The following is a 21,071-nucleotide window of genomic DNA, read 5'->3' on the forward strand; positions in this document are numbered from 1 at the left end:
CTATTCCATTGGCATAATTCAAATTATGATATAAAAAACAGCATGTAAGAGTGACAAATTGAAGTTACAATTCTATTAATCTCTCTCAACTGCATCCACAGGAAAGACAGCATGTCTTAAACTGTTTACCTCTTTCCTAGGACAGAAAATGGCTGCAAAAGCCCACACAATGAAAGGGAGGCACGTAATAGTGCATCAACACCTGTGATGACACCTCTCCCTGCCCCCCTCCCCGCCCAATGCTATCGCAAAACACAAGTGAATTGCTTAGGGCCTGATCCAGCAGAAATTGAGTACTTTTAAGTCTCACTGATTTCCCACTTCATTTTCTCCTATTAAAATCCACAGGTAAGTGCTTAGTATTGTCTGGATCATGCTGTTCTTTTATTAAATACTGGTTATAATCTTGGGTATGTTGTAAGCAGAAGCAGAATTTGCATCAACTTCAGCAAGTAACAGATTTAGCCCATTAGCAGCAACACCTAATTTTTGCAAGCTGAAGCGATCTTGAGCAGTGAGTTACATGGGCAATTTGGAAGCTCACATAAGCCTCCTTGTGACTGTTGTGGAAACGACAAAGCCCCAGCTCTTATCACAGTTGGCACAAGTTCCCACCCAAAAACCTGAGAGTTGATAATACTTATGGAAAGAAATTCTTCCCCACTTGCAATGCATGATTAGCGGCAAGGAACTAAATATTTATTCTGGGGGTAGGATTAAAGAAAAGCCCAACAGAAACAAGAAAAGCCATCTAAGCAAGTGACACACTGATATACTCATAGCAGAATTTTAATTTGACACACTAATATACTCCACTTTGACAGACCTGCAAATTATCACATCCCCATTTTGCATTGTGGGGGGGGGGGGGGTCTTAACCACAATGCACTAATAGAAGGGTCTGTTGGAAGTCCGCATTATAATTTGAGCACAGCAACTGAGATAGCCCTGGGGTGCTAGCACCTCACATAGCAGTGACAATATCAGCACGAGATCTGGGGCACAGCAGGAACAAATAGCACTCCACTGGCACATCAACACAACCACTACAAATCATTCAAAACATGTGCAAAACATGCAGAAGCAACCAATGACCCTATTCATACGACATGCTAATCCACAGTGGTGAAGCATTTTGAGCTATTATGGCTTTGCGTGTCACGTGAACCATGACTTAGTGTTGTGTGAACCACTCTTAACAATGGTGGCTACATAATCATGGATAAGCATTTTGCAGCAAATGCTCAATAACCATTTGCTGCAAAAGTGTTAGTGGCCTAACCATGGTTTAGCATGTTGTCTGAACAGGCCCATAGTCAGTAAAACCTCTGCAGGAAGCAGCAGTTTCATCGTTAACTAGCCCTTTGTGATCTCCCAAGTAGGAAAAAGGCCATCCATGCAGCCACTATATAATCTTATTTTTCCTGTTCTTTGCCAAGCACCAACACAACCCTGGATAAATAAAACTTATTTATTTCATTTCATTGGATCACCCATCAGCGGAAGCTCTTTTTGGTGTCATTTTGGCCACAACCTAAGTTTTCAAAGGAGACACATCAATAGCTGGCCCAAAAGAATCAACTTCACACCCAGCCAAGTACACCAGGAAATTTTAGGAGCTCAAATGGGTCCCCAAGGTCATTGCACAGGTAAAGATGTAGGATTATGTAGAAAAGGCAGTGAGATAGACAGAAGTATCTTGGCCTACCATGCAAACAAGAAACAGGAGGACCCTAAAACAAGGCAAACAGTGCCTCTTACTTGTCCCTAGCTATTAAGATCCAGCACAGCTCATTCTGAAAACAGGAAGTATGCATAGCCATAGCCAGGGAGGCACAAAGTGGGTGATATAGCCAGTTTTAAGGAGTTGTGCAGCATATGAAGTTTGTAAATGTTTTCCCAAACTTGTAAGATGATTCATTTCCCCCATGATTCATTTTCTGTGCTACGGGTTGGATTGTTTCGGGGTTTGGGTTTAGGAAAAAAAAAACCTTTTGAAGTGGGATGCAAATTAACATCTTTTGTTTCCTGGATCATTAGAATTCTTACTCCCTGTGGTATTACACAAAGGACCAGAGTGTTAAATATCAAAAACGTATTCCATAATCTTCCTTAATTAGACCTGAATACTTTTATAGACCATGATGTGTGGAAAGGAAGCTCAAAAGTAGAAAGATGCAGGTTGCTCCCCAGATTGTACACACAAGGCCCCAGGTCTCTCTAGGTTGGAGCAAATGCCTACCACTGAGCCACAATAAAATCCTCTCCACTGTTCAGCAATTTAAACCTATTTATAGACCTAGAAGCACCTCCACCTGGAGTTACCAAATCAACTCTTTGTTCCTTATAAGCATGGGAGCCTCTTGGGTTTCATTACATACTCGCTCCTGTTTTCCCAGCACTTCATGCCCTCGTGTTTTTGTGTTTTTGGGGGGGGGGGGACCTGAAAAGCAGGCTTATAGCAGGCACATTGGAAGGGGTTCAGAAAGCAGCATTCTGTAAAAGGAAATCAGGATGCAAGTCTATTTTAGCTGCTGAAAAGCAAACGTTCAGCTGCCATTGCTGCATTATGTAGAAATGCCTTGGGAATAGGAGTCGGGTCAGGATACACACCAGCCATCCTCAACCTGGTCTCCCTCAGATGTTTAGGCCTACCAAACCAAGGATACTGTACTACTGGCCAGGCTGGCTGGCACTGATGGGAATCAAAGTCCAAAACATCTGGAAGGTGCCATTTGGGGGGAATGATCTACGTACTTCATATTTCTAGGTACACTATGAAAGTGTCATTTGGAACTAGTAGAAAAGAAAAATGTTAGGGTTGTAAGACAGCAGGTTGAAGGATGAATACGACACCCCTGGGCTGTCAGGAAGTAGCATTTGTAGATTCTTATCAAATTTTCTTCCACGCAAGACAAAAAGTGACTTTTCCGTTACATTAAGGAATGGCTACAAGACTTTTTATGCACTAAATTTCAATCAATCCTGGATTTGTTTGCTGTTTGATTGATCGGAACAGGTGGGAAGGCCACTTGGATACTTCAAAAACTCTTGGGGAATAAGAAATTGTCCAAGCATTCTCCTGCTTTGTGAGCTTCCTGGCAGCATTTGGCTCACTGGTTTTGCAAATCCATACCTAGCAGAATCACTTGTATGTTTTTATGACTGAATTTTCACTCCACTCCGCCCCAGGCTACAAACCTGTTACGTGGGAAAATAAAAGAGCACCATCATTTTTAACCATGTTGTGCATGGTGGTTATTACAGAAAGGCGGTGTAAAAATAAATAAAACGAATGAGTAGAACATCCCTATCCAATGTGCTGAAGCCATTCCAGATAAATGCCTTTCAACTCACGCCAGCGTTCAAAGATAAATTGTTCATTGAGAAATAATGGAATAACAACATTCGTACAGAGTCATTTGGATAGAGCAGAAATGTTTTCCCATTTGCTTCTGACAGTGCTCAATAGCACAGTCCTAATAACCAGCTCTGTGATGGTAGTTTCTAAACAGCAGTAACAGATAGGTACTGGAAAGGAATGGTGGGGTCAGGGTGGGGGAAATTGTTCTTCCAAGACCACTGCCCATCAAGCTAGAATTCACACACACCTCTCCTCATGGCTCATCATCTCCTGCCTAATGTAAGCAAGCCAACACTCAGAGGACTGACAACCTATTCATTCTCCGATAGCCACATTGGTGTAATACACACCTTGGGGGAAAGTCTGTTTATAGCCCTATTCCCATTAGGAAATCAACATTTCACCTCCTCTCCCTGCTTTGAGAAGCTCTGCTCCAATATCCATAATAAAAATTGACGGCTATCCAATGTGATCCGTGGAAGAATGGCATTCTAGAACAAAGGAATGATCTTTTAAAATAGGGTCAGGCAAACTTACAGCCAACCCATTTCTTACTGGTATTGTAACACATGACCAAAGAACAAGTCCATGTTAGGGAAACCTATAGTTTAAGCCTTCACTGTGATGGCCCCAAGGTTGTGGAATTCCATCCCATCTGACAGGCAACTGGCACCTTCATTGTTTGCATTTTGTCACCAAGTCAAGAAGCACCTCTTTAGCCAGACTTTTGAAAGTGCATGACTGCAATCTTATTGTTTTCCCCCTATAGTGAAACTGTGTGTTAGACTGAGCTTTTAATGCTGGTATTAAATTGTTCAGTAGTGTTTTATTGATATGTATCCCACCCTTGGACTGTAAGTGAAGGTTATGGAGCATTATGTGTGAACCTGGACTGATGGGTTGCTTTGCCTCTAAACAGCAGTTAACTCAACAACAAACCATGGGTTAACCACTCAGTTGTTTAATCCCTAAACAACTTAGCGGTCTGGGTTTGCACATCACACTGCACAACCTACGAGGAAGCCTATTGTGGATTGCTCAGTAAAAGTAGAACGGGGGGACACTGCAGGCAGCATGTCCACTCCTGCATGGGTTTTTAAACTGACAGGTTGTCATTATGTGCGAACCAGATCAATAAGTTTAGTCTAATAGACCACACTGGCCTAAAAAAAGTGCTTCTGATGACAAAACAGACTGGAAGGTCTGAAAAGCAACACTTCATGTTGATTATTGTAAAGAACAGCATTTGAACCATTTGAAGTACTTCTTGATTGTATTTTCTGCTGTGCCTTCCAGAGAAATACATAATTTTAAGCTCCTGAGTGATTTTATACAAGTTTGTGTAATTTTACTCATTTTAATTAGACAACTTGAAGTTTGTTCAACATGATTTGGGTTTGCGTTAACTTTATGTAAACGTGTTATCCATGTATTGATATCTAGTATCTTTTGTCAAATGTTTGTTTAATCTGGCAACTATGTGCAAGCCTGTATGCGATCAGAGTGTATTTTCACGAGAGTGCAGGTTGTCTGATATTGTATTACCACTAAAGCAAACAAGGCAAAGCTAGAACAACCCTACTGAGAGTGAGCAGCTACTACAAAGAGAGAGAGAGAGAGAGAGGGCGAAAGAGAGAGAGGTGATAGTGAGAACAATGCAATATGGGTTATCAAATAAGAGAGATAATCAGTATTAAACAGCAACATACTACTGTGCTTCTTTTGGCTTTATTAATGGGAAGGGGAAATAATTACATTTATAAATAAAGTGAATAACCCATCAATTTATAATTTGTGGTTTCCACCCCCACCCCACCCCACTAAAGTATCATTTTTCACTTTATTTCTATGAAATTCTTACCAATAACAAAAATACATTTAAATTGGGATATGTAACCTTTTCAGTCACTGATTTTAGCACAAGTACTCTTTATATTTGGGTCTAGAGAACTTCTCTGTTCAGGAGCCAAAAACAGAGACATTTGTTCAAAACCCTGAGAATATTGCTTATTTATGATTTAGGCTGCACCAACACTCCCAGAAAATGGAAGATTAAGAGATTCTCCCAACAGATCATTTGTACAATATCTCGGTCCCAAAGTACCAAAGTTAAAGGTAATGGAATAAAGATTGGGGATTCTCCCAGCAGAGCATTTGTACAATATCCCAGTACCAAAGTTAAAAGTACTGGTCATGTTAATAAAGATTACATGCCCTGGGAGGATTCAACTGGAGTTCTGCTTATGTAACACTCCTCCTGGAGGAAGGGAGGATTTTTTCCCCCAATCCCTTCTGCTCGCTGCAGCCTTTTGTCCTCCAAAAAGCTGCTCCAGAAAATTAGGGAACCCCCCAGAACAACGCGGACATAGTGAGCGGAGGCTCCAGTCTCCACCGGATTCCAGCCCCTTCCACAAACAGAAAGAGACAGTTGTGGAAGGGGAAGTCCGGATCTGACCTTATGTAATTAGGACCAGCTTCATATTAAATGATTTCTGCTGCAGTGAAAGCCTAAAGCATACCCCGGGGTTTTTTCTCACTGAATTTAAAGCAATTTCGTTTACGGACACAAAAGCAACCTCAGCATTTCTTATCAAGTTCTACCATTTTAATACGGAATTGCTAAACTTGCGTTGATAAGAAAAATACATATGGAGCTATTTCCATAGGAAATGTCAACCTTCTGCTTTTCATCAACACACACATAAAATGAAAAATGCCTGACATGAAAGCTATTTTCAAGACAGCTTACTTCTTATGTGTTTAAAAGTTCCAATTGTTTCTGATAAAAACTAAAATTTCACAGAAATTAAGTCTAGTGGATTAATCACTATCGCTTCCCTTTCTTAGAGTGAAAGAAATCTAGAATATAAAGTTGTCTAAAGACAGAGTGTTATATTGATGCCTAGATCAACACAGTTAATGTTGCGAATTTATATTGATTTATGTAACTCTACTCTAAATCCAAACTGCCCCTAATTATAAACAGATATGGACTCCGAACAAAGCAGAAGGCTGCCAACAGAAGCACACAGATGCAAATCCATGACCCCTTTTTTTGTGGGGGAGTCATTCCCACCCACTTTGGCACACAGTTCAATGTAGCATCTGAAAAGTCTTCAAGAGATCCGCTATTGTTTTTGTTTGTAGAAGACTTTTGCATACTGTTCAGTTTTCCTTCTATAATGCAGCTCTCTGCTATGGAAGACTGAGGTTCTGTGTTGCATAGCATTTCGTACATTGCCTTTCCATGTCTTGACACAACTCTGCTATTTCAGCACACTTCTGTGTGCCAGTGCAGGTAAGTGGCAAACACAGTTGTCTGGCAGCTGCAAAAGTAAGAAAGAGCAAGGCGTCTCATCAACACGTATTATCAACGTATCAGCTAAAATAATAAGCAATGACAGGCAGATTCCCACGTGCATATTCACCGCCTGATAACTGCAGCATAGAGCGGCAACTTCTATGTGTGGACAGGCCAATATAGACCACAGATAGGCCTTTCAAACCCATTCAAATCTAATGCTTTTCAGTGGAGTTTGTTCACACAGTCAATGGACAATCAGTACTGTGGAAAGATTAGTTTATTTCTCAAGCTTGGTTGTGTCTTAAGTTACTGTCAGGGTTCCGTCTTGGACCTGGACTCCCTGAGCAACTCTTTAAGGATCTATGGATCCTTAGGAGCCCGGCCTTCCTTCTTTTCACCTTCCCAGTAATGCGGGGTTTAGGCTGTAGATGTGGAATAACACTCCCGGCACTTGTGGCTTAACTCAACAATTTACTCATGAATTAAAACAACCAAATTGCAATAAAGGTATTTAGTCAATAGTAATACAAAGGAATTAAAAGAAAACAAAAGTTGGAAAAATGCAAGTTCTTTACGCCAAGGAGCTTCTCTCTGCTCCTTCCATAAGCTCTAGTCTTTCTCTGGCCTTAGTCTGTCTCCTGACTGGCTCTCTCACTCTTTTATACCCTCTTCCCCCAAAACAGAAAGTAAAGTTTATTTATTTTATTTATTGAAAACATTTATATCCCGCCCTATATCAATAAGATCTCAGGGCGGCGTACAGATCAAAGCACTTTGAGGAAATGAAATGAAACTCCTCCTTCTGAGGCAATGGCATACCTCTCCCAACAGAAAACTACAGGCCTTGTCTCTGCAGGCCAAAAACCTTCACAGTGACCATTGCAAAATTTGTCTACGATTTATAGAAGAGCCCATCAGCAACATGGGTGATGTTGCCAGAATACCTGACCACTTCTCAGAAAATGAAGCAAGTTGGTATTAAAGTCCAAAGAAAAAGCCCTTTGCAGAGTGATACACATTACAATCTTTTAGAAAGAAATATTTTGGTTATCAGTACCTGAGCACCTAATCTGGAAAGATACCTATTCCTCAAACTAAAGTCAGTCTTTGGTTGTAATTTGGCTAAGTCATCTTCATTCTGACGTCTGATTTTTTCCCGTCTTTTTGCTCTGTAAAAACAAAGGGAATGCCATTAACACATGTATAATAACGAGATACGCTAGAGTATTTTTCGATGATATCCCTAGATCAAGGTTATGTTTGGATGTAGCTAAAGGAAGGCAGATTAAGTCAAACAAATGTGACAAGACAGTAAAGACAGTCGCTTTTCTCCAGTATTTATTTGTAAAGGTCAAAATTCCAGTGCAAAATGAGAGTTTCAACATGGTCAAAGTTTAAATTTTGCCTTTAACAAGAAGTTTATGCTTTAAAACATAATACAGTTCCCGTACAAAAAAAAGTGAGGAGACCAACTCCTCTAACCCAAGAGACTACTTAGCAGCCTGTTAGAAAAACTTGGTTCTTCTAGAGACATGGCATTTAATTTCACAGGACTTGTCTGATCAGTCAACCGCATATATATCACTAGGAGTTCATTTAAAGTCTCACGGTCCCGAAAGTCATACCATGTTTTTATTATAAAGCCACCATTGCAGTTATGAAACATTAACACCACATTTTGTAAAACAACCACCCCTTCTGAATGCAAGATACAGTTATTCAGTAACAATCTACCATTGTTAGTAAGTGAACCACCGTTACTCCACAACAGAAAGATAAAATCATTTAAAGTGCTGCCCGTGTAACCAAAAGATCTGCACCGACAAGTTGAAGAAGCTGGCTTCAGTTCAATAGGAACAATCTCTTCATTGATGTGTAGATACACAAATACAACAGTGTCGTTCAGACGGCAGTCCGAGCACTTGATAAAGATGCAAGTTTGACCATTCATACAAGTTTGAGTCATTTAAAAAGTTCAATGCATGTTACTAGGTTTTCCAAATCAACTACTTTGAACAGGTTGATGTTTAGCACTTGGGGATACACATAGAACCCTCTTCAACTGGACCTGCTTGCTGCTCAAGTGCTGTTCTGGAAGGTATTTCCTATTCAGGTTTCTTTTCTGCAAAATATATTGTAGTGACAGGTTATTGTAACAAGTTGATCACAAGTTCTTTGTTGCTTCTCAGAAATGTCAGGGTGCTGGACTGAACATTTAATGGAGTGTTGAGGATGTGTTAAGAGCTATCACAGAGGGGTGCACAAACTAGAAAAAGCAGCATGCTTCAGATATAAGCAAGCAAAGATTTTCAGGTTGGGATGTCCACTCCAGCATAGACCAGGATCTTTTCCAATACATGCTTCACTGAAATTAACGGGACGCATGCAGGGACAACACAGTGCAGTCCTATACGTACTGTTCATTTCACTGACGTTTGTGCAAGAGATATGGTCAGTGGCTTTAACTTTAAAGCCATGGTGAGTGGGCACAGAACCTTCTCTGTACGTTCTAGAACCTTTCGTATTTAAGTGCTATTATGCTTTTACGGTTCGGAAGAGAAAGCTGGAATCCATCTCTACAGAGCCTCTGTGTAACCTGACTCATACTGTCACAGGGGCTGGGGACCAGTGGGCAAGAAGGCAAGTATATAGAATATTCAACACATCTTTAAATAAGCACAGGGATTTCCCAAAGGTTCACAAGAAAGAGTAAAAAATACAACTAGCACACCTCCTTCAAGAGGAGCATTTAAGAGAACAGAGTTATGGCTGCAATCCTACGCACACTTAACAAGTCCCACTGAACTCAATGGGACTAATGTCTGAGTAAACATGTATAGGATTACATAGTAAGTCAAGCATTGAGGAAATGACCAACTTGAAGTAATCCATGGCTGTTTCCAATATTTCATATTTAATAAATGCCTGGGTTCCTGTGATTTGAAGTGTCAGGTATAACCGTGTTTACTTTTCCTCTACATTTCGGATCTTTTAATTGACTCCAGCAGACAAATCATAATTGTTTCTGTGATATATTAATTACACCAAAGCTTGCTTTTATATACAATATAGAGGTCACTCGATGTGGCAAGACTATTTTCCACAGTCAAGCTGAGTGCAAATCTGGCTATTTGCACCAAATTGCTCCTTACACACACAGAAACACACACACTCAAAAGAAAAGTTAACAGTGATATGGGGAACCACCAGTGACACATCACTGCCTTTGCTTTGGGAAGCAACTTCCATATGAATAGATTTTAAAACAGCCACAGGACTGTTGCTACCATGTGTGAATCAGTGTTAAGCTATCCCAATTTAGGTAATATCTGAAGTGCTCCCTATACATTTCTATTGACAGCTATAAACCAAGCGTGCACGAACGCACATACACACAGCTAGTCCACACATCACAGCAGTAAACTGTGGATTATTTGAATTGGTCCGGGTTTGCACATCACACCAACAACCTCCGATCACACCAACTGGAGGTTGTTTACAGAAAATGGAAACAGTTCATACACAGCTCGTATCCCCAAATTTGGTTTGCCGCTAAATACCACTGTGATATGTGAACAGCCCCAAAGAGTTTGACCATGATGTAACTTAAGCATCCTCTATTTTGTCCACAAGATGTCGCTAGTTAACTCTGGGCAATGTCCTACATTGAAGATGTTTTCCGCATGGGAATTTTGTCACATTTGAAGTGACCTTTATATGGAGTTTAATTCCTTTGATTTTCAAACTGTTCTGAGGAACCCTGGGCTTCCTCAGAAATTCCTCAGGGGTTCCTTAATGACTAAGAGATTTCCCTGAAAGAGAGCGTAGCACCATCTTCGACTCCTCTCTTACATGTCAGATTTTTTCTGGAGTGCTGTCACAGTTCATGTGGAACAATGAGGAGGCCCAGCAGAGCTGCGTCTGCGATCTAGAACATTCCTCAGAAAGGCTTCTTTGAAGAACTCTGAAAGCCATTGCTCTAAGACTGGGCAGCAGTAAGGTATCTAAACTTGCATCATCAGTGTGAAGAAACTGAAGGATTCCATGATGTGTCAGATGAAAAACTCTCCAGTCACCCAAGCTTACAGGGCAGCAGCATCTTCCTTTCCCCTCTTTTTCCCACAGCAACAGAGCTTTGGCAGGTGGCTGGAAAGCTCCCCTACCCTCTCTAACTTTCCTTTTCTTTCTGAAGAATACTCTGGGACCCACAGAAGGCCCAGAGGCATGATGGGAAGAGGAAAGGAGGGCAGATGGAGGATGGGGCTCTGCTGCCACCTAAGGTTCCCAGCCACCTAAGGTTAAACACACACGGAGAGAGAGAGAGAGAGAGAGAGAGAGAGGGAGGGAGGAGCGGAAGTGTCCAGGGACGCTGTGGTGCCCGTGGATACTGTGTTGCTAACCCCAGAACTAGTTTGTGCTGCAGAAGGGAAGTGCACAGCACCAAGCGTTTCTAGACTACAGTAGGTAATCAACAGCAGGAATAGCAGGCAAATCGTTCTCAAGACTTTTCAGCTATGTCTATCAACAGTTATGAAACAAATAAAATCAAAAGCATTCACAAACTGAACTGCTAGTATGCTTCCAAGGGTTAAGAACCTAGAGTTAAAATCCTAAATCCATATTTGGATTCTTAAGCATCTTGCAAAAAGCTAAGTTAATAAACAGTCCGTTTCTGAAGCTGGGAAGGGCCCTGAGTCTCTTTGGCAGAGACTCGGTTTACAGTAAGCTTCGACACCCACAAAACAGTCCCATACATGGGAAGACGTCAGTTGTACGCGGGACAAATGCACTGCAATATCTGATCACAGCAACACACTTAAGAAAAAAATGTGTGCTTGAATCAAGGTTTGCGTCGATTCAAATATCAAAGCTCACATTTGATTTGTATCTTGCTAATGTTGCCAGAGATACATGTTTATTTTTAGAACTGTAAAAAGATGCAATTTCTTAGCTACATAAACTGCTTGGATGACGACTGTATTTAATGATTCACATGCCAGATCATGATGACTACAGGCAGCTTTTAACACCATGAAAAGCACGGTAATTTCTCATATTTTACAATTACTAGTTTACCCCACCCACCTCTCACAGGCAAAAGTTAATTTCAGCCGCTCTTGTCTTCTGCGTACCATTTGTAATACACCACACATGTTCTGGGTTACACCCACAGCTACATACTTACTCAGCCACAGCTAGCTTCAGCATTTTTTCCCTTTTCTTTGCAGACCAATTAAGGTCACCTCCTATAACAGAAAAGATCTATTTAATAGATCGCATGAACATTTTTACAAGGAGTCCGTTCCCACCTTAAAGAGGTCTATTGCCTGGCACAAGGCTGTGTGGGCCACAGCCTACTTAGATTTCTAGTCAGACAGAGGTAGCACAAAGAATACAAATCCAAAGTGATACAAACAACAGCTTCAGATGTTAATAACACATTTAAACAAAATCACAAACAAATGAAATGTTCAAATGAAATGTTCAAGTGATAAAAGTGATACACATATAGCGTATATATATATATATATACATATATATATATATATATATATATATATACATATATATATATATATATATACCCTATTTCTTCGATTCTAAGACGCACTTTTTTCCCCATATAAACATCTCTAAAAATGGGGTGCGTCTTAGAATCGCGGGTGTGTCTTAGGGTTGTTGTTTTTCTGTTGGTGGTACTGAAATTAGTGTGCGTCTTACAATCGATGGCGTCTTACAATCGAAGAAATACGGCCTAGGGATAGACAAAAGATAGGCTTCCAGATGTTTTGGACTTCAAGCCAATGTCAGCATAACCAATGGTCAGGAATGCTGGGAATTAAAATCCAAAACATCTGGATATCTACTTTCTGCTAACCCCAGGCCTAGGCTAATTGTGATGTAAACCACCCAGAGAGCTTCGGCTATGGGGCAGTATATAAATGTTAATAATAATAATAATAATAATAATAATAATAATAATAATAATGTATACCTTAGGGTTCAAGATTACTGTTAGCCTGAAATCACTTACTAAAATTAGCGCTTCTGCACCATCTAGAGCCCCTACATTTGCTGCTCTCCCTTAATCCGCTTTTTCTTGGAAATTGTTTATAAATTTATCAATATTCATAATCATATGATTTAATAACTGCAAACCGTTTTTGGAGTGTAAATGCACTGCATAATTAGAGGAGATCAGATTTCAAGTAGTAAATAAATCCTGACTAGGAAGTGCCAGAACTCAAGACAATTACCAAAGTATTATTTTACAAGTAACTCCAACCTCGCCAACTGCAATTTCACTGGAAGAGAAGAACATTTCTTTTTTTAGAAGTAAGTGCTCAATGCACTTTCAGGTTCAGAGGAAGTAAACTTCAGAATACTAGATAATGGGCCAAACACTCTGCTTATAAGCTTCCAAGAGTCATCTGGCCAGCCATTGTCAGCAAAAGAATGCAGGAATAAATGGACCTTTGGTGTGATCCATAAGGCTAGTGTGATCCATAATTCAATACTGAAGCCAAGTTTTGTAACTTTCATTTATTCTGCCCTCTGGGACAATATCATGGAACTTCAACATTCCATACAACACTTCCTTGATCAGCTCCAACACAGATCTTGAGAAGAGCAACATCTTAGATCAGGCATCTTATAAAGACAAAATTTATAGGGGTGGATCAACATATGGCTGGAGAGTTGTATGTTTTGCCTGCCCTGGACAGGGTTGCACTGTACTGAAAGTACAAGATTCATAGCTAGACGGCTGTATCCAAAGCCACCACAGGGCTAATGCTAATGATGTTGTAGTAGCCTAGAAGAACACTAGCACAACATCACTTGCACTTCCTTTGCAAAGGGAAAAAGCAGTGTATCACTACCAAATTTTGGTGGCAAATCACCACCTTCCCCCTTTGCCTAGCAAAGGCTAATGATGCTGTGTATGCATAACGTCAGTAACACTAGTGGCGTGACAGCATTGGATACTGTTCTGCATTGCTGGATTCTGAAGGGCCTCTGACTAACTGATGCTGCAATCCCACAGCTATTGAATTCAATGAGACTTACTTCTGAGAACATCAGAACATAAGAAGAGCTATGCTGGTTCAGACCAATGGTCCATCTAGTCCAGCACTCTGTTCACACAGTGGCCAACCAGCTGTCGACCACAAGCAGGACACAGGTGCAACAGCACCCTCCCACCCATGTTCCCCAGCAACTGGTGCACACAGGCTCACTGCCTCTGATACTCGAGATAGCACTGGAGATGAGCAGACTCATATTGCACAGTGAGGCATCTGTGACTGCTTCTCTTAAAATAAGGATTTGGCCTAATCCACATTTAAGCAACCTGTTGCAATACAGTGAGTGCATCAAACTGAGCTTTGTTCTTCCGATGCACAAGTTTAGCTATGCTGGTATTAAAACCTCACCTTGTTTGGGTTATTATTATTATTATTATTATTATTATTATTATTATTATTTACATTTATATACCGCCCCATAGCCGAAGCTCTCTGGGCAGTTTACAAAAGTTAAAAACAGTGAACATTAAAAATATACAAAATTTAAAAGCATAAAATACAAAGAAAAACAGACAATAACCATTTAAAAACAAGGGTTGAACCACTGTCATTTTATAGGTTTTAAGGTGACTTCACCCCACTTTAGGAGCCATTTTGGTAGCGGAGAATGTAGTTTATACATATTTTAAATACAACTGAAAAGCTACTGGATGCAGTGTACAGTCACAAGAAAAGGAAAATAAGAACAACGGAAGTAGGAAATACTGCAAGTTTAACATACTAGGCTTATAACATGATATGAAGAGGTCCATAGAAGATAAAGAAGTTACCTATAGTGTGAAATATCTGTACTAGAAGAGACGAGGCTGCATTAGCAAATGGGATTTACAATTAGGCCATTAAGAAGCACAAGTACTGTTGCAAAGTTGATTCTGGGTACAAGTTTGTGCCACCGTGGTGTGTGACGTTAGTTCAAGAGAAGATGACCATCTGTACATATTGCTGGCACAAACACAGGCGTCAAGGGGAAGGGTGTAAAAAAATGAAGATGCTTACCTCTGAGCAAATTCACGAAGTACAGCATGACCACAGCTATGAGTGACACTGAAAGGCAAAAAAATAAGGAGTTAGAGAAAGCACAAATGTGAAGGGAAACAGTCTTATCACAAAGAATGCGACAAACCACCGCGTTTCAAATGTGAGATTTATTTTGCATCAAGAGAGCTTTCATATAAGCAAAGAGTACCATCATGCACAAAAATACACAAGGGTGCTTTGATTCCAAATGTGTGCAACCACAGCAAAATGTGCCACAGCTGCACATGTTTGCACAATGATGTCAAAACCGGCTGTTGTAATCAGGGAGATTGGGTCCCAAAAGAGACGTGGAGGTGCGGGGTGGGGAGGAGGCAAAAGCAAGGCTGGGGCAGAACCAAGGAGTCCAAGACAAGGCAAAGATAGAGGGGGAAACAGACAGATCTGCAACAAAGACCAGAATGCACTGCTCTGGTCAGAGTAGAAGCTCATTACAAGAACCAGCTAGGGCCATGTGACTTGCTTTGGCCTACTGCTGTCTTGCTATCCTCTATTTCAGAGCTGTGGAACCTCTTTTAGTCCGAGGGCTGAATTCGATTTTGGAGCAGCTCTCATGGTGGGCGGGTTGCAGTGCAAAAAGGAAGGGAGCCCAAAACACATTAAAAACACACACCAGCGTATTATAGATTAAAACTCTTATTGTTAGCAACTAAGCCTTAGGAGATGCATTTCAACTTTTTAGAGAGTGGGGAAGGAGGAGGAGATTTGGCCCACGGGCCTGAGGTTCCCCACCCAGGCTGCAGTTCAATGATTAGGACAGCACACAGCTGAATTGTTGTCTAACATCCCTCAGGCTCAAGAACCGCTGTGAGCACTTATGCAGAGTTTGTCTTCCTGTCGGGAAAGTGCCTGTGTAAGGCAGTTTGCCCACGCTGTTCTATCCAAGCAAAAAATCCAATGGAGTGAAGCCAACAGCGGCAAACAGAAGCCTCCTTCCTTTAGGTGCACATAGTTGGGAAGGGGGAGGGGAATTGTGTCCCTAGCTTGGAACGCACTAGAAACCTCACCTGCATATTTGTTTTTAACCTCTCTTTCATGTAAGTTAGTTATTCAAGAAGTTATTATAGAAGTTATACACCGCTCCACATCAAAAGATACCAGAAGAGTTGCAACAAATTAAAACACAAAAAAGATACAATAAAAGCAGGAATATCGAAAAACTGTGGCTGGAATTTAGTCATTATTCTGGAAATGCTTGCTTGAAAAAGAAAAGCTTTCAGTAAAAGCTGAAAACGAAGGAAGATAAATGCATGCCTGATCTCAACTGGAAGGGCCTGGTGTAGGGTGGGAGCTAACACACCAAAGGCCCTACGCCGGGTGGCTTCTAAGCAGATCTCTAACTCATGAAGAATCATCTGCAGCGTCTCTTCAGAGGAGCTCAGTGATCAGGCAGGATGATAAAGGAGACACTTTGCACCTTCAGATAACTTCATACTTACAACACACACAAGCACTGAAGAAGATTTCTAGAAATAGATATCCTCGGGAATCCAATATCATACCAGCTGCAATGGCGATGATTGCGAGACCCAAGTTCTGGATTGACTGCATGCTGGAAAGCGTTGGGATTATTAGGTTACAAAGCACCATTTATTTGACAGCTAATAAATATTTTAAAAATATTACCTCCACTTTTCTATAAAATTCACACCAGCTTACAGACAAATAAAGACTGCTAAACATATACTAAACAATGAAATCTATACTAGCCAGAAATCAAACCACTGGAAATAGGGAGCAGCAATTAAAGGGAAAGTGCACCTTTTAAGATAGGAAGGGCCACATATAACGTCCTGGCAATCCCAGTTTCAGGCACAGGCACATTTATAGCCGCGTTATCAGCATAGGGTGGCATCAGTACACTCTTAAGCAGGACCACAAAAAAGGAGATTCAGGGGGTGACTGCCACTGCCATGTCTGGGTTACTTTGGGATGGGCATGGTGCTGGGGGGGCAGGGGGGGTAACAGCAGTGGAAGGGGCTTGGAACATATGCAGCTGCCACTTACAGGGTCAGACCACTGTTCCACCCAGCCCAGTAGTGTTGACACTAACTGGCAGCAGCTCTGCAACATTTCCAGCAGGAATTTCTTCAGTCTTGCCTGGGGATGGTGGGGATTGAGCCAGCGACCTTCTGCATGCAAAGTAGGGGCTCTACTCACTGAGCCACCCTCCCTCCCTTGCTTAGGATCTGACATACATGCACACATGCTCTTGTGATACACACAGTCATAGGCCATGGGTCTAAAATGACTGGAAAAGATCCATAATGTATTGAAATAATTGTTAGGGGCATCCCGCCTGCCCTGGCTTCGGCCCTTTGCCCTGCTGCGTTAATGGCGGCCGCCCATTAACTCAGTGGGGGAAATGTGCACTGGAAAGCGTGCTTCCCCCTCCCTCACGCCGATGGGGGCCTTAACGCAAGTGTTAATAGAGCCTTTAAGGCCCCCATTGGGGGACGACGACACGTGATTTCCTGAAGGCTGTTGAAATTTCGCATTTCTCCCTGCTGTGTTAATGGTGGCCACCATTAATGCAACGGGGTGAAAGGGCATGATCCCGGAAGCCAGGGAGGACCCGTGGCTGAGCTTTCTTGGAGGTTTGTGAGCGCTTGGGCGCAGGTCCGTCCTAGCACTGAGCACGCCCACTTCGGTCCATGAGGACCAGATGTGGCTCATCCACTGCCCTTATGGACCCAAATGGACTCTCACACCATCCCTATTTATGGATAATATTCTTCATACAGTCGAGATGTCGTCTGTCCTCTGCATATTATGCAACAAACTTTCCTCTTTTAGACTGTTATCCAAAACTAGTCAATTACACTGATATTACATATAGCCCCAAACAACTATTATGTATTTTTGGCTAGTTATTTTTTAACACCATTAATGTGTGTATGGGGGGGAGGGGTTCCGACGAAAGCTGCTGCTTGCCCCATGGCCGTCACGGCTAACAATTTTAATAGGGTATATGCCAAAAAAAAAAGGCTACCTTGTTTATTCACTCCAGATGATAAAGGCCACCCCTTCTGGCCGACGGGCTACTTCCCTTTCTTGGCTTGGCAGCATTTCTATTCTTCCAGGTTAAGAGCAGTGCACTTGGAGTCAGACGTACAGAGCAGGGTAGGAGCCTGAACACTAGTTTTGTATTGGGGGGCAGAAAATCCTTTTCACAGCCCCCATTCAAGAAAGAATTTCCCATTCCCCAAGAACAGAAGCTTGCATATTTTTGGATTTTTGCATAAGGGTAACTAGGTGAATCAAAATACGATTTGCTAGGAACATAGCTAAATTAATCTCTCTTGTAATCTAAGGACATGCAATTAAAAAACCCACAAGGAAACCATGAGCAGTGATGATGCTGTTAATCCAAATATTTAAAGACAAATGTTCACCCTAAAGCACCAAGATCCAAATATCTGTTACTTACAAGCCATAAGCCGTTCCCAGCTGGTGTTCAGGGACAACGAAGGCTACCATAGGCCATAAGGCACAGGCCAGCAGGGAATAAGCTACTCCCAGCAAACACTGTGGAAAACAGAGTTAAAATAAAACGCATTAAGTATTATCTACCTACAGCTCCAGAGAGAGCAAGTCATATGGGTTTAAGAAACTGTGTCATATTTCTTCTCAGCCACCCAGTGGTAAGAGGCTGCTCTGACTTGTTTATTCTGCTACTGAAATAACATGTGGGCAGCTGGTCAGTCGAGATAATAGAACATCCAACGAACAGCAGCTTGCACACTTGCCCAGCTGGTAGGTACTGCTACTTGCACAAACATTAATGCCCTGAAGTAGTCTAGGCTACCATTATTTTGGGGGGTTGTGCTGAGCTGGGTTCACACAACACACTAATCCACCCACAATGGTTGAGTGTGGGTTGCTGTATTGTGGGTTACTGTGCTGCCTGAACGCAGCATGTTTTCTGCACTGTGGCCTACTTTTCTTGAACCAGCCACCTTGAAACCCATGGTTTGTTGTTGGGTTTTCAGGGTGGTTAACAAGCCACACGGCATGGCAAACAAGCCACCAAGCAGAAAACGTGCTGTGTTCAGACAATGCGATAACCCACAGTTCAACAACAACCCACAGTCAATCGCTGAGTGTGGGTTAGCGTGTTATGTGAACCCAGCCTTTGTATCTGTGTTGCACATACTGGAAGGAAGGAGATCAGGATTCTACATATGTATCTATCATTCTGCATCCTATCACAGAATAGTAGAGTTGGAAGGGGCCTACAAGGCCATCGAGTCCAACCCCCTGCTCAATGCTGGAATCCACCCTAAAGCATACATGACAGATGGTTGTCCAGCTGCCTCTTGAAGGCCTCTAGTGTGGGAGAGCCCACAACCTCCCTATCCTTAGACCCTGAAATGCAGCTTATCATGCGAGATAATTAGTTAGGTATGCACATTGCTTCCTTTGGGGAAATGGTTTGGGGAAATACTTACCATGGCAACCCAAGGGTTCCAGAAAGTAAAGGCCAACATGATGTGAGAAGCTAGAGTAGTCACTACAGCACATATAACCCAGGTAATGTTCTTTCCAACTTTGTCTACTAGGAATCCGAAGACAGGGGACATGGGTGCTGATATGACATACACAATGCTATAAAAAAAATGAGAAGTTACTTCAAAAGAACCAAGATGCAAAATACATTGTAGTTAACTGCTTTAGATTTTCCATCATGGTACAACTCCACCCCAATAAATTCCGCTCTTGAATTATTCTTGATTGAGATACTACACGTATTGATATGATGATGGCTATAAAACCCACTGTTCAACTGATGGTGCTGCAGTTGGGTAGAGCCCTGAGAACAGTTTTCTTCCTTCCCTCTACCTTTTATAAAGTGAATTATCACTGAAATGATATTCTAGAATCCAAGGTATAAAAATTCACAATTGACAAGCGCATGTTATGGAGAAGGGTGGATTTTTAACAAGGCTATCTTTGAAACACATCCAAAGTTCTCAGGTAGTTCAAGATGCAGTCTTGGTAGAAGAACCCAGAAGTGACTCAGGGTTATATAAACGAGGGACAACCTCTTTGTAATGGAAGACCGCACCAGAAATAGGTCATTAGCCTGAAGGCAGTAACTAATTTGAATGGTTTTACTGCATGCAACTAACATAACTGATATACCTTTTTCTTGAATGTATGGTATTGAGCCACAGCCAGAGTCTGTAAAGCACTTGCATGGTTGTATGCACATTCCAGTTGCTTCTCTTCATAGTAAAGAAAACTTCCAGCCCCTCAAAATCCTATGCACGTCTAGACTGGAAAAAAAGTCCTACATAACTGTCTGGGGGATACTGGGAGTTGTAGGATTTTTATTTTTATTTTTGTCTAAACATGCATAGGATTGTATCCCAAGAGGCTTAAAAACAGGAAAATCTTTTTTAAAGTACATTTGGGACTGCCATTTGACTCCTCTTGAAGGGCTCAAATGTTCACTTAGCTGTCTTGCTTGTCTCTTCAAAATATACTGGAACAAGTGGGGCCCTGCAACAAAATTTTGCAGTGTATAGAGCTTCTATCCAGGGTCCTAGCCACTCTTCAAATACTTGAAAGGTTGTCATACAGAGGAGGTCTAGGATCTCTTCTCAATCATCCGAGTGCAGGACACAGAAGTTACAGGAAGCTAGATTCCGACTGGACATCAGGAAAAACCTCCTGGCTGTTACGACAATGGAACCAATTGCCTAGGAAGGTTGTGGGCTCTCCCACACTAGAGGCATTCAAGAGGCAGCTGGACAGACATCTATCAGGGATGCTTTAAGGTGGATTCCTGCATTGAGCAGGGGGTTAGACTCCATGGCCTTATAGGCCCCTTCCAACTCTACTATTCTATGAGTCTAGCCTCACTGTGGGATTTTATCCTACCACCGCCTTTAAACGGCAGAGCCCCTTCCACATCAAACTGCTCTTGAGAGTTCAGTACTCCATTTGGAACAAGCAGCTGTTATTCAAGCAACAAGCCCAACCCCCTTTGGGCATGTGGAACCGTGGCATGGTTCTTTGGATCCCCGCCTCGGAGTCTCTTGTGTCTGCAAGGAAAAGTCTTAAACAGAAGGGCTGGAGCCGTCTTCTCCAACCTGGTGCCTCCTAGATGTCTTGGACTGCATCTCCCATCATTCCCAGCAGGAATTCCCAGCAACTGCCATGCTGGCTGGGAATTAGGGATTTGCAGTCCAATGCAGCTGGGAAGCACCAGGTTAAGGAAGGCGGAGCTAGAGATCTACTTTCCTAAATTAAGGAAAGTTGAGAGGCTGCAGATCCT

The 21,071-nt window shown here is 41.8% G+C and overlaps 1 protein-coding gene across 3 annotated transcripts in view; it reads right to left on the minus strand.

The window, feature by feature from the left end:
- Window positions 1-5,073: 5,073 nt before the first annotated feature.
- MFSD1 (major facilitator superfamily domain containing 1) overlaps window positions 5,074-21,071 on the minus strand; it is a 30,342-nt gene continuing 14,344 nt past the window's right edge. The window contains exons 11-17 of one of the 3 annotated variants that reach the window (XM_063132045.1): window positions 19,240-19,396; window positions 18,219-18,316; window positions 16,228-16,340; window positions 14,750-14,797; window positions 11,854-11,914; window positions 7,726-7,837; window positions 5,074-6,690 (exon numbers count right to left, since the gene is read on the minus strand). In XM_063132045.1, the coding sequence (XP_062988115.1) occupies window positions 6,631-6,690; window positions 7,726-7,837; window positions 11,854-11,914; window positions 14,750-14,797; window positions 16,228-16,340; window positions 18,219-18,316; window positions 19,240-19,396 (649 nt within the window). In that variant the 3' untranslated portion in view covers window positions 5,074-6,630. Of the gene's footprint in view, window positions 6,691-7,725; window positions 7,838-7,989; window positions 8,791-11,849; window positions 11,915-14,749; window positions 14,798-16,227; window positions 16,341-18,218; window positions 18,317-19,239; window positions 19,397-21,071 lie in introns of those variants that run through there. The other 2 variants (XM_063132046.1, XM_063132047.1) reach the window with 2 other exon arrangements.

The sequence above is a fragment of the Elgaria multicarinata genome, chromosome 8 (genome assembly GCF_023053635.1).
Source record: "Elgaria multicarinata webbii isolate HBS135686 ecotype San Diego chromosome 8, rElgMul1.1.pri, whole genome shotgun sequence".
Classification (NCBI taxonomy): Eukaryota; Metazoa; Chordata; class Lepidosauria; order Squamata; family Anguidae; genus Elgaria; species Elgaria multicarinata.